We start from the raw sequence: 13,476 nt of genomic DNA, 5'->3' as shown, positions 1-13,476 counted from the left end.
TGTGCCGTTCTCTCCCCTCCTATTTTTTAGATGAATGTTTTCTAATAGTTACCACCACACGGGACTTCTGGCAGACAGTTCCTAAGGTGGAGAGAAGAGTTTCTACTCTAGCTAAGCGTACCACTACCTCTGACGAGGACAGTTGTGCTTTTTAGATCCAATGGATAAAAAATGTTTATTCAACAGGGTTTTATCCTGCAGCCCCTTGCATACATTGCTTCTGTCACTGCTGCTGCGGCATTCTGGGTTGAGTCTCTTGATGAGGCTTTACAGTTAAGCGACTCCATTGGATGAATATATTTGACAAGCTTATGCTAGCCAATTCCTTTGTTTTCTGATGCCTTGTTCATTTGACTAGACTAACGGCTAAGAATTCTGTTTTTTACTATACTGGCGCGCAGAGCGCTATGGCTTATATCATGGTCAGCTGTCGTGACTTTAATAAATAAGCTACTTAACTTCCCTTCAAGGGGCAGACCCTATTCGGGCCTGGTTTGAAGGAGATTATTGCTTATATCACTGGAGGAAAAGGTCATGCCCTTCCTCAGGATAGGTCTAAATCAAGGGCAAAAAAAAAAAAAAAAAAAAAGTCTAATTTTCGTACCTTTTAAAAACTTCAGGGCAGGTGTGGCATCCTCTTCCTCTAAGGCAAAACAAGAGGGAATTTTTGCTCAGTCCAAGGCGGTCTGGAGACAATCGGACCTGGAACAAAGATAAGCAGGCCAAGGAGCCTGCTGCTGCCTCCAAGGCAGCATGAAGGAACGGACCCCTATCCGGTAATGGATCCTATAGGGGGCAGACTTTCATTCTTTGCCCAGGCGTGGGCAAGAGATGCCCAGGATCCCTAGGCATTGGAATTTATATCCCAGAGATATCTTCTGGATTTCAAAGATTCCCCCCCAAAAAAAGGGGAGATTTCGCTTTTCACAATTATCTGCAAACCAGATAAAGAAGGAGGCATTCTTACATTGTGTACGAGATCCATCCAGTTCCAAGAGAGGAACAGGGACAGAGTTTTTACTCAAATCTGTTTGTGGTTCCCAAGGAGAGGGAACCTTCAGACCTATTTTGGATCTAAAGATCTTAAACAAATTCCTCAGAATTCCGTCATTTAAGATGGAAACTATTCGTACCATCTTAACTATGATCCAGGAGAGTCAATAGAGGACTACAATGGATTTGAAGGATGCTTATCCTCACATTGTGATGCATAAAGATCACCATCGTTTTTCAGGTTTGCCTTTCTAGACAGGCATTACCAGTTTGTAGCTCTTTCCTTTGGGATATCTACAGCCCCAAGAATCTTTATGGAGGTTCTGGGGTCGCTTTGGCGGTCCTTAGACCGCGGGGCATAGAAGTGGCCCCTTATTTAGACGACATCCTGATACAGGCGTCAAACATCTAAATTGCCCAGTCTCATACGGACGTAGTACTGGCATTTCTGAGATCACATGGGTGGAAAGTGAACAAGGAAAGAGTTCTCTATCCCCAATCTCAAGGGTTTCCCTCCTAGGGACTTTGATAGATTCTGTAGAAATGAAAATTTACCTGACGGAGTCCAGGTTGTCAAAGTTTCTAAATTTCTGCCGTGTTTTTTTCATCCCATCCGCGCCCTTCGGTGGCTCAGTACATGAATGAAATCGGCTTAATGGTAGCGGCAAGGGACATAGTACCGTTTGCACGTCTACATTTCAGACCGCTGCAACTATGCATGCTCAGTCAGAGGAACGGGGATTACACAGATTTGTCCCCCTGTTAAACCTGGACCAAGAGACCAGAGATTCTCTTCTCTGGTGACTATGTCGGGTCCATCTGTCCAAGGGTATGACCTTCCGCAGGTCAGATGGGACAATTGTTACAATAGATGCCAGCCTTTTAGGTTGGGATGCAGTCTGGAACTCCCTGAAGGCTCAGGGATAGTGGACTTAGGAGGAGACCCTCCTTCTAATAAATATTCTGGAACTGGGAGTGATATTCCATGCTCTTCAGTCTTGGCCTCAGTTAGCAACTCTGAGGTACATCATACTCAGTCGGACAATATACACGACTGTGGCTTACATCAGCCATCAAGGGGGAACAGAAGTTCCCTAGCGATGTTAGAAGTCTTACAATAATTCACTGGACAGAGACTCACTCTTGTCTATCAGCTATCCATATCCCAGGTGTTGAGAACTGGGAGGTGGATTTTCTAAGTCGTCAGACTTTTCTTCCGGGGGAGTGGGATTTCCTCCGGAGGTCAAGACCAAGCAGGAGAGGGCTTTGGTGTTTTTGACAGCGCCTGCGTAGCCACGCAGGACCTGGTATGCAGATCTGGTGGACATGTCATCCTTTCCATCACGGTCTCTGCTTCAGAGACAGGTCCCTCTACCTCAGGGTCCTTTCAACCATCTAAATAGAATCAATCTGAGATGGACTGCCTGGAGACTGAACGCTTGATGTTATCAAACCATGGCTTCTCCGAGTCAGTCATTGATACCTTAATACAGACATGAAAGCCTGTCTCTAGGAAAATTGAACATAGATATGGTGTAAATCTCTGATTGTTATGAATCCAAGGGTTACTCATGGAGTAAAGTCTGGATTCCCAGGATATTATCTTTTCTCCAAGATGTTTTTGAGAAAAGGGTTGTCAGCTAATTCCTTAAAAGGGGACCGATTTTTACTCTCTCTATTTTTTTGCACAAGCGTCTGGCAGGTATTCTAGACGTTCAGGCTTTGGTTAGATCCAAGCCTGTGTTTAAAACTGTTGCTCCGCCATGGAGCTTAAACCTGATTCTTAAGGTTCTTCAAGAAGTTCCGTTTGAACCTTTTTTGTTCCATAGATATCAATCTTTATCTTGGAAAGTTCCTTTTGGGTAGCTAATTCCTCGACTCGTAGAGTCTCCAAGTTATCTGTGTTACAATGTGATTCTCCTTATCTGGTCCTTCGTACGGATAAGGTAGTCCTGCGTACCAACCTGGGTTTTTTTCCTAAGGTGGTATCTAACAAGTACATCACTCAAGAGATAGTTGTTCCATGCTTGTATCCTAATCCTTCCTCAAAGAAGGAACGTCTATTACACAATATTGGATGTGGTTTGTGCTTTAAAGTTTTACTTACAAGCTACTACAGTTTTCATCAAACGTTCACCTTGTTTGTTGTCTATTCTGGACAGAGGAGAGGTCAAAAGACTTCAGCAGCCTCTCTGTCTTTTTGGTTAAAAAGCATAATTCATTTAGCTTATGAGACTGCTGGACAGCAGCCTCCTGAAGGGATTACAGCTCATTCTACTAGAGCTGTGGTTTTCACTTGGGCCTTTTTTAAATGTGGCTTCTGTTGAACAGATTTACAAGACGGAGTCTTGGTCTGCGCTTCATACTTTTCAAATTTAACAAATTTGATACCTTGCTTCTTCGGAGGCTATTTTTGGGAGAAAGGGTTTTTTACAGGCAGTGGTAACTTCCGTTTAAGTACCTGCCTTGTCCCTCCCATCATCCGTGTACTTTAGCTTTGGTATTGGTATTCCATAAGTAATGGATGATCCGTGGACTGGATACACTTAACAAGAGAAAACATAATTTATGCTTACCTGATAAATTTATTTCTCTTGTAGTGTATCCAGTCCACGGCCCGCCCTGTCACTTTAAGGCAGGTAATTTTTTCATTTGAACTACAGTCACCACTGCACCCTATGGTTTTTCCTTTCTCTGCATGTTTTCGGTCGAATGACTGAATATGGCAGTTAGGGGAGGAGCTATATAGCAGCTTTGCTGTGGGTGGACTCTTGCAGCTTCCTGTTGGGAAGGAGAATATGTTCCATAAGTAATGGATGATCCGTGGACTGGATACACTACAAGAGAAATAAATTTATCAGGTAAGCATAAATTATGTTTTTATTGTCTATTGCCTCTGCGTGCAGAGTTTCTGAAATCTCTGCTTTGCAATGTGAGCCCCCTTATCTGAATTTTCATGCAGATAAGGCACTTTTACGTACTAAATTAGGTTTTCTTACTAAGGTTGTGTCAGATCGCAACATCAATCAGGAGATTGTGGTTTCTTCCTTGTGTCCTAATCCTCCTTCATCGAAGGAACACTTACTTCACAATTTGGATGTGGTTTGCGCCTTGAAGTTCTATCTTCAGGCTACTAAGGAGTTTAGACAATCTTCCTCTTTGTTTGTTGTCTATTCTGGGGAAGCATAAGGGGCAGAAGGTTACTTCGACTTCCCTATTATTTTGGTTAAGGAGTATCATCCGCTTAGCTTACGAGACAGTGGGACATCGTCCTCCTGAGAGGATAATGGCTCATTCCACTAGAGCAGTGACTTCCTCTTGGGCCTTTATTAACGAGGCCTCTATGGATCAGATTTGTAAGGCGGCTACCTGGTCCTCCTTGCATACTTTTTCAAAATTTTACAAGTTTGAGGTTTTTGCTTCGGCTGAAGCAGCTTTCAGGAGAAAAGTTTTGCAGGCACTGTGCCCTCAGAATAGGGTCTGCCTCTTCCTTTTTGTTCCCTCCCGTTATTCATTCAGTGTCCTCTGGAGCTTGGGTATAGTTTTCCCAACAGTAAGGAATGAAGCCGTGGACTCTCCCTATCTTAGGACGGAAAACATAATTTATGTTTACCAGATAAAGAGAGTCCATGGCCCCTGCCCATTTTTTCTTGTCTTTGGGCGGTCCCCTATTATTTATTTTATTCTTCTGGCACCATTTGTACCCTAATGTTTCTCCTACTTTTCCTTGTTCCCTCGACAGAATGACTGGGGTAGTGAGGAAGTTGGAGGGATATTTAAGTCTTTGCCTCCTCCTGGTGGCCAGGTGTTGTATTTCCCAACAGTAAGGAATGAAGCCGTGGACTCTCCCTATCCGGAAGGAAAGGAATTAATCTAGTAAGCATAAAAAGCATAAATTATGTTTTTGCAACATTATTATTATTATTCTTTATTTATAAAGCACCAACAGATTCCGCCGCGCTGCCCATGGGTACAAGGATAAAAGTACAATGGAGAAACAATACGATAAAAGACAAAGTTTTACAGACAAATGCAGGGGGGATTGAGGGCCCTATTCCCGTGGGAACTTACAATCTAGATACATTTCAATACTGAATCTATTTTGTAGCCACCAATCAGCATGCGCTACCCAGGGTGCAGAACCAAAAATTGTCCGGCTCCTAAGCTTTACATTCCTGCTTTTTCAAATAACGATACCAAGAGAACAAAGAAAATTTGATAATAGGAGTAAATTAGAAAGTTGCTTAAATTGCATGCTCTATCTGAATCATGAAAGAAATGTGGGTTTAGTGTCCCTTTAAATAAGTGCATTGTTTACACACCTTGTAAAAGATAACCTATTGGCTCCCTTTATTCGTTTAGGCTCAAGAAACCTATGAAAAAGCAATGGATAAAGCCAAAAAAGAACATGAAAGAAGCAATGCATCTCCTTCTATTTTCCCTGAATATCAGTTGTGGGAAGACCACTGGATTAGGTAATAGGGATTTGTGTTGTACATATCGTTTTGGTTTTTTTTGTTCGCTGAAACTGGTTTGGAAGCATCTGAGTTTTGTGCATATTTTATTTCCTGCACTAATCAAAACCCCATCTGGCCTACAATCACGGCTTTGTAAAGGGACTCTGTATATTAGATTCGTGCACTTCGGGAGCTAACAAATGCGAAAGACGGCGGCAGCGAACTACATTTGGCTCTTTTCTTTTTTAAATTGCAACACACTGAGAACTGGATTTTCACATCTTTTAGTGTGCGGCACTCTCACAAGAATAAATCCGGCTCCAAGAAGAGCCAAATTCAGCATCCTGCCGCCGTCGTTTGCATTTGTTAGCTTCTGACGTACACAAATGCACATATCTACTGTACATTAAATTTGTTTTCTCTTAATGTGCGACTTGCTATACCTGCTACAGAGTATTGAATGTGTGGCAAATTGATGCTTCATGTTTATTTTTGTATTTGTATTAGCTGGTTTTGCTAATTAAAACCATCACTTATTCTCAAGGACACGCCCATTTTAATGGGCTGGCACTGCTGAAAGGTCAGACCTGCTTGTGTTATCTCTCTATACAGAAAGCCTAATATATAAAATTCTTAATAAAGTTGGGGGTTCAACGAGCAAAACCTGCTATTTCAGATACAAAACACTCTGAGCTGGGCGGTTAATGGGATATTACACAATAATATGCACTTTTCTTTAATTATGAGTGCCGCTATTCTGAAACCTATCTATCTGAAGGAGAGTTTTGCTGCACAAGTGCAAATGCATGTCAATACTGGGATACAGTGAAAGTTAGGTTTCAACATGGCAGCACCCATGACTAGAGGAAGGTGGGGAATAATTATAATACTATGCTTATAAAATGCATTTAGTGTTGAATGTCCCTTTTAGTATATGAGACTGTCTCCTGTGTATAAAACATTCATACAGAGAATACAGCAGTATTCATATTTTTGGAATCGGCAGCAGTTTCAACAGGCAACGTAGCTATTTTAAATGGCAAAATAAATGTAAAGGAGCTGTTCTCAAGAATTTTAATACACCACAGCAGTTAAATTAAATTAACACCACATTAAAGGGGAGAACAATTTGTTAGTGCAATGTCCCTTTAAGTGCTACCACAATAACCTATTTTCTACACTATCTTACTTGGTAAGTCATACTGGTGAAAGAAAGGCTGTGTAGGAGCAGCCTCTGAAGTTTAAGGTCTTATAAAAACTTACAAAGCACAATTGTTTATTTCTGAATGCATCTGCAGCATTGTATAGTGCATGTTTCTTTTTTAAGACATGATGAGTCCATGGATCATCTTAATAACTAATGGGATATTCACCTCCTGGTCAGCAGGAGGAGGCAAAGAGCACCACAGCAGAACTGTTAAATAGCTCCTCCCTTCCCTCCCACTCCAGTCATTTGACCAAAGTTAGGAAGAGAAAGGAAAAGCCAAGGTTAAGAGGTGTCTGAAGTTTACAATAACCCACAACCTGTCTAAAAGAACAGGGCGGGCCGTGGACTCATTGTGTCAAAAAAGAAATAAATGTAAAGTCAGGCAATATAGAATGAAAGTGCGCCTGTTTTTAATAGTATTTTTAAAAGCAGGGCTTTCATTTGTGAAAATTTACTTTCACTTAAATAGTTAATTGTGCACACAGTAAGTCACAGAAACCTTAAATTGTTTAATTGGAAACACATTCCCCTATCATCTCTCTTCATTTTTATATGTATCCTTTTATTTATTTTTTAAACTTTCTGCTTAGAGAAGACTGTTCCATTAGAGTTCCAGTCAGCTCATCTTTATCTTTTAGACCCCTTTTTCCCACTTGTGTTCCGCAAGGGTCTTGCCGTGCCTTCTGCTTCCTCATTGTTTAATTAAATTGTATCCCCCTCTCAACAGGGCGTACTTCAGTTCTGCTGCTCTAATCTTCAACACAATTTCTTAAAAGTTTAAATTCCTCTTCAGCTGCCGTCAATTAACTTGAAGAAAGGGATTAAATATAAAGTAGAAAAAAAAAATCACATTTTAGATAGGTTAAAGGGACATGATACCCGAACTTTTTCTTTCATGATAGAGATAGAACACACAATGTTAAACAACTTTCCAATTGACTTCTATTATCAAATGAGCTTCATTCCTTTGCTGAAGGAGCAGCAATTCATTACTCAGAGCTAGCTCAACGCAACTACTCAGCCAATCACAAGAGACAATGTGCGCAGGCACCAATCACCAGTTATTTCCCAGTGGTTTTAGGATATGTACTTATTATTTTTCAATAAGGGATACCAATGACAAAATGATAAAATGACACGCTCTATATCTGTATCATGCAAGTTTATATTTGACGTTTCTATCCCTTTATATTTGGTGCATTTTATGAAGTGGTAAAGCAGACAAATATTGTCTTAAAGGTCCAGTAAATACAGCAGAGTTGCATAATCAACAAATGCATGATAAAAAGACAATGCAATAGCACTTCTGTACTTCAAATGAGTAGTTGTTTTTTTTTTTTTCTGACAAATATCAGTAATGTCTGTTTCCGCTCCTTCTGTATCATTTTACAGCCATCAGCCAATCACAAATGCCTATACATATATTATGTGAATTCTTGCACATGCTCAGTAGGAGCTGGTGACTCCGTGTAAATATAAAAAGACTGTGCACATTTTGGTAATGGAAATAAATTGGCAAGTTGTTTAAAATGGCATCCTCTATCAGAATCATGAAAGTTTAATTTTGACTTGTGTGTCCCTTTAAAGTGAAGGTAAAGTCAAAGTCCTTATTACAAATAATTAGAGAGATGATGTAAAATAAATATAAGTTTAATTCATCCATTTTTTATAAAACATAAATTAGCTGTGATATCTAATGTTTTTCTATTCTTTCCGATAAACAACCCGTACATTTTTTTTTTTCTAAATTACTATCACTTGCCTCTTAGATCCAATTGATTTTCTGGCCGTTAGGCGGCCGTCAAATTTCGTCATAAACATCCTGGTTTACATGCGCATGCGTGACAATGTATCCTCCGCAATTTGCAAGCGCGCGCGTCCTCGTTTCGCGTATGCGCATTATACATTTTGGGTTTTAGTCATTGTAGGAGCTGCCGGTCCATAAATGATGCGCATGCGCGGTTAATCCGTGCTCGATGTGCACGAGTATGCTAAACACGTATAGAGCGGGTGGGACCGCTCTATACGTCAGTGTGTCATAAACATAGGAAATGGAGCGTGGGAGGAGATTATTCAAGGAACGGTAGGAGAAATAAAGTTATAAATTGAACAAAATAGATAATTTTTTATTAATAAAAAACCTAGCGACTACATTTGGGTTAATAACAGCAACATAAAAACGATTGCTGGTTACAATAACTTTACCTTCACTTTAAGTAGACGTACTGCAAGCTGCATGTTTCTTTGTGAAAGGTGCCACTTGGCAATAACATTCTCATTTTGTCTTTGTAACACGTGTTAGGTGTTCAAAGGAGCTCAACCAGTGGGAAGCATTAACAGACTATGGACAATCTAAAAACCATATTAACCCCTATCTGGCACTTGAATGCTCTTGGAGGGTCACAAACTGGACAGCAATGAAGGAAGCCCTTGTACAGGTTAGTCTACTAGCAGTTTTACAGTAACACGACATTCCATTCTCCCAGTGTTTGCACCAAGTCAGCAGTACAGCTCATTTCACATGCGTAATGAATAGCTCTTTAGGGATTCTCTATGATTTAGCACACAGCTGTGCTTTCTGGCAGCTAAAGCTCTCTGCCAATAAATGATTTGCTTTGATTCGCTCACATTGTATTTTTGGGTTTCTATACTTAATTTTCTGCACCGAAAATGCAGTGCGACATTATTCTAATGTTTTGGTTTTTTTTGCAAGTCAGTAGTCAGGTTTAATTCTTTATTCTACTATTCTGATTTCTCTGTGAACACATTTATGTCACACTTCATTTTTTTCCTTTTTTTTTCTTTAAAATGTCAAGTTTTTGAGAACACAGTGGCTCATGTTTTTATGATCTGACTGTTTTAATAAGTGAAAACTGCATTATTTCATCTTTGTGAAGTTATTGTTCAATATTTTATACATCAACAAAGACTTCATATTGTTTCTTCATTTAAAAGCCAAAATGACTATCCTATTCACAAAATGGACTGAATGGACCATTACAGTGATGGTAAACTCTCCCCTTTATAACAACAAATCCAGAATGTTGTAATATTTTAGATGGAGTTTTTAATTCAATATTTTAACAATGTTACAATGTTTTACTATTGAAAGTTTAAATAGTGTTGCAATACACATTCATTGTTTATTTTGCTGCCTTTTGCTGTAAACCACATTTGAAAATTGTGCTCGTTTCACTTTCTTCAAAGTAGACTTTGGTTATTCCTGGTATCTATTTCTCTTGTTAAGTGTGTTCAGTCCACGGGTCATCCATTACTTATGGGATATATTCTCCTCCCCAAAAGGAAGTTGCAAGAGGATCACCCAAGCAGAGCTGCTATATAGCTCCTCCCCTCACATGTCATATCCAGTCATTCTCTTGCAAGTCTCAACATAGAAGGAGGTCCGCGAGAGGAGTGGTGTTTTATACTTAATTTATTTCTTCAATCAAAAGTTTGTTATTTTTAAATGGCACCGGAGTGTGCTGTTTTTCTCTCAGGCAGTATTTAGAAGAAGAATCTGCTTGCGTTTTCAATGATCTTAGCAGACGTAACGAAGATCCACTGGCTGTTCTCGCACATTCTGAGGAGTGGGGTAACTTCAGAAAAGGGAATAGCATGCGGGGTCCCCCGCAAATGAGGTATGTGCAGTAATATTTTCTAGGAATGGAATTGACTAAGAAAACACTGCTGTTACCCATATGATGTAAGTACAGCCTTTAATGCAGTAGTAGCGACTGGTATCAGGCTGATAAATGTATGCGCAGTTGAGTTATTTTCTAGGGACTAGAATTTGACTGAGAAAATACTGTTAATACTGAAATAAATGTATGAGCCTTAACTGCAGTAGAAGCGACTGGTAGCAGGCTTAGTGATAACTTTGCATAACACTGGAAAGTTGTTTTTAAAACGTTTACTGGCATGTTATTCGTTTTGTGAGGTACTTTGGTGATAAATCTTTTTGGGCATGATTTTTTTCCATATGGCTAACGTATATTTCTGCATAGAAACCGTTGTAACAGGTCTCCCACTGTTGTAATATGAGTGGGAGGGGCCTTTTTTAGCGCCTTGTTGAGCAGTTAAAATTCTTGCACAGTCTTCCTGCTTCTTCCTCCTTGATCCAGGACGTCTCCAGAGGGCGCAGGGGTCTTCAAAATTCATTTTGAGGGAGGTAATCAGTCACAGCAGACCTGTGACAGTGTGTTTGACTGTGATAAAAGCGTTAAATCTTAAATTGATTATCCGTTTTTGGGTATTGAGGGGTTAATCATCCGTTTGCTAGTGGGTGCAATCCTCTGCTAAATTCATACATTTACTGTTAAAATTGTTGGCTATAACTGAATTAGTTCGTTGTTATTTCAACTGTGACAGTTTTTTTGTGTTTTTAAAAGCGCTGCAGCGTTTTTTTCTATTGCTTGTAAATTTATTGAAAGATTTTTTCCAAGCTTGCTAGCCTTCATTGCTAGTCTGTTTAAACATGTCTGATACAGATGAATCTGCTTGTTCATTATGTTTAAAAGCCAATGTGGAGCCCAATAGAAATATGTGTACCAATTGTATTGATGTTACTTTAAATAAAAGTCAGTCTTTACCGGTAAAGAAATTATCACCAGACAACGAGGGGGAAGTTATGCCGCCTAACTCTCCTCACGTGTCAGTACCTTCGCCTCCCGCTCAGGAGGTGCGTGAGATTGTGGCGCCAAGTACATCAAGGCCCTTACAAATCACTTTGCATGATATGGCTAACGTTATGAAAGAAGTATTATCTAATTTGCCTGAGTTAAGAGGCAAGCGCGATAGCTCTGGGTTTAGAACAGAGCGCGCCGATGACACGAGAGCCATGTCCGATACTGCGTCACAATTTGCAGAACATGAGGACGGAGAGCTTCATTCTGTGGGTGACGGATCTGATCCGGGGAGACCGGATTCAGAAATTTCAAATGTTAAATTTAAGCTTGAGAACCTCCGTGTATTGCTAGGGGAGGTGTTAGCGGCTCTGAATGATTGCGACACTGTTGCAATCCCAGAGAAATTATGTAGGCTGGATAAATACTATGCGGTACCGGTGTGTACTGACGTTTTTCCTATACCTAAAAAGGCTTACAGAGATTATTAGCAAGGAGTGGGATAGACCCGGTGTGCCCTTTTCCCCTCCTCCGATATTTAGAAAAATGTTCCCAATAGACGCCACCACACGAGACTTATGGCAGACGGTCCCTAAGGTGGAGGGAGCAGTTTCTACTTTAGCCAAGCGTACCACTATCCCGGTGGAGGATAGTTGTGCTTTCTCAGATCCAATGGATAAAAAATTAGAAGGTTACCTTAAGAAAATGTTTGTTCAACAAGGTTTTATATTACAGCCCCTTGCATGCATTGCGCCCGTCACTGCTGCAGCGGCATTCTGGTTTGAGTCTCTGGAAGAGGCTATTCGCACAGCACCATTGGATGAGATTATGAACAAGCTTAAAGCCCTTAAGCTAGCTAATGCTTTTGTTTCGGATGCCGTTGTGTATTTAACCAAACTAACGGCTAAGAACTCCGGATTCGCCATCCAAGCGCGCAGAGCACTATGGCTTAAATCCTGGTTAGCAGATGTAACTTCTAAATCTAAATTGCTTAATATTCTTTTCAAAGGGCAAACCTTATTCGGGCCCGGCTTGAAAGAAATTATTGCTGACATTACTGGAGGTAAGGGTCACACCCTTCCTCAGGACAGGGCCAAATCAAAGGCCAAACAGTCTAATTTTCGTGCCTTTCGTAATTTCAAGGCAGGAGCAGCATCAACTTCCTCTGCTCCAAAACAGGAAGGGACTGCTACTCGTTACAGACAGGGTTGGAAAGGCAACCAGTCCTGGAACAAGGGCAAGCAGGCCAGAAAACCTACTTCTGCCCCTAAGACAGCATGAAGAGAGGGCCCCCTATCCGGAAACGGATCTAGTGGGGGGCAGACTTTCTCTCTTTGCCCAGGCCTGGGCAAGAGATGTCCAGGATCCCTGGGCGTTGGAGATCATATCTCAGGGATACCTTCTGGACTTCAAAACTTCTCCTCCACAAGGGAGATTTCATCTGTCAAGGTTATCAACAAACCTAATAAAGAAAGAGGCATTTCTACGATGTGTACAAGACCTCTTAGTAATGGGAGTGATCCACCCGGTTCCGCGGACGGAACAAGGGCAAGGTTTTTACTCAAATCTGTTTGTGGTTCCCAAAAAAGAGGGAACCTTCTGGCCAATCTTGGACCTGAAGATCTTAAACAAATTCCTAAGAGTTCCATCGTTCAAAATGGAAACTATTTGAACCATCCTACCCATGATCCAAGAGGGTCAGTATATGACCACAGTGGACTTGAAGGATGCCTACCTTCACATACCGATTCACAAGGATCATTATCGGTACCTAAGGTTTGCCTTTCTAGACAGGCATTACAAGTTTGTAGCTCTTCCCTTCGGGTTGGCTACGGCCCCGAGAATTTTTACAAAGGTTCTGGGCTCGCTTCTAGCGGTACTAAGACCGCGAGGCATAGCGGTGGCTCCGTACCTAGACGACATCCTGATACAAGCGTCAACTTTTCAAAATGCAAAGTCTCATACAGAGATAGTTCTAGCATTTCTGAGGTCGCATGGGTGGAAAGTGAACATGGAAAAGAGTTCTGTTCCCACTCACAAGGGTTCCCTTTCTAGGGACTCTTATAGATTCTGTAGAGATGAAGATTTACCTGACGGAGTCCAGGTTATCAAAAATCCTAAATGCTTGCCGTGTCCTTCATTCCATTCCAAGCCCATCAGTAGCTCAGTGCATGGAAGTAATCGGCTTAATGGTCGC

At 40.9% G+C, this 13,476-nt stretch overlaps 1 protein-coding gene across 2 annotated transcripts in view; it reads left to right on the top strand.

Annotated features, from left to right (window-relative positions):
• TRRAP (transformation/transcription domain associated protein) overlaps positions 1-13,476 on the top strand; it is a 382,824-nt gene that overhangs the window by 237,958 nt on the left and 131,390 nt on the right. For both annotated transcript variants that reach the window (XM_053694540.1, XM_053694539.1), the window contains exons 55-56: positions 5,356-5,468; positions 8,960-9,095. In XM_053694540.1, the coding sequence (XP_053550515.1) occupies positions 5,356-5,468; positions 8,960-9,095 (249 nt within the window). The remainder of the gene's footprint in view (positions 1-5,355; positions 5,469-8,959; positions 9,096-13,476) is intronic.

Source organism: Bombina bombina, chromosome 11 (genome assembly GCF_027579735.1).
Source record: "Bombina bombina isolate aBomBom1 chromosome 11, aBomBom1.pri, whole genome shotgun sequence".
Lineage (NCBI taxonomy): Eukaryota > Metazoa > Chordata > Amphibia > Anura > Bombinatoridae > Bombina > Bombina bombina.
This window is presented reverse-complemented; position numbering and strand designations above follow the sequence as displayed.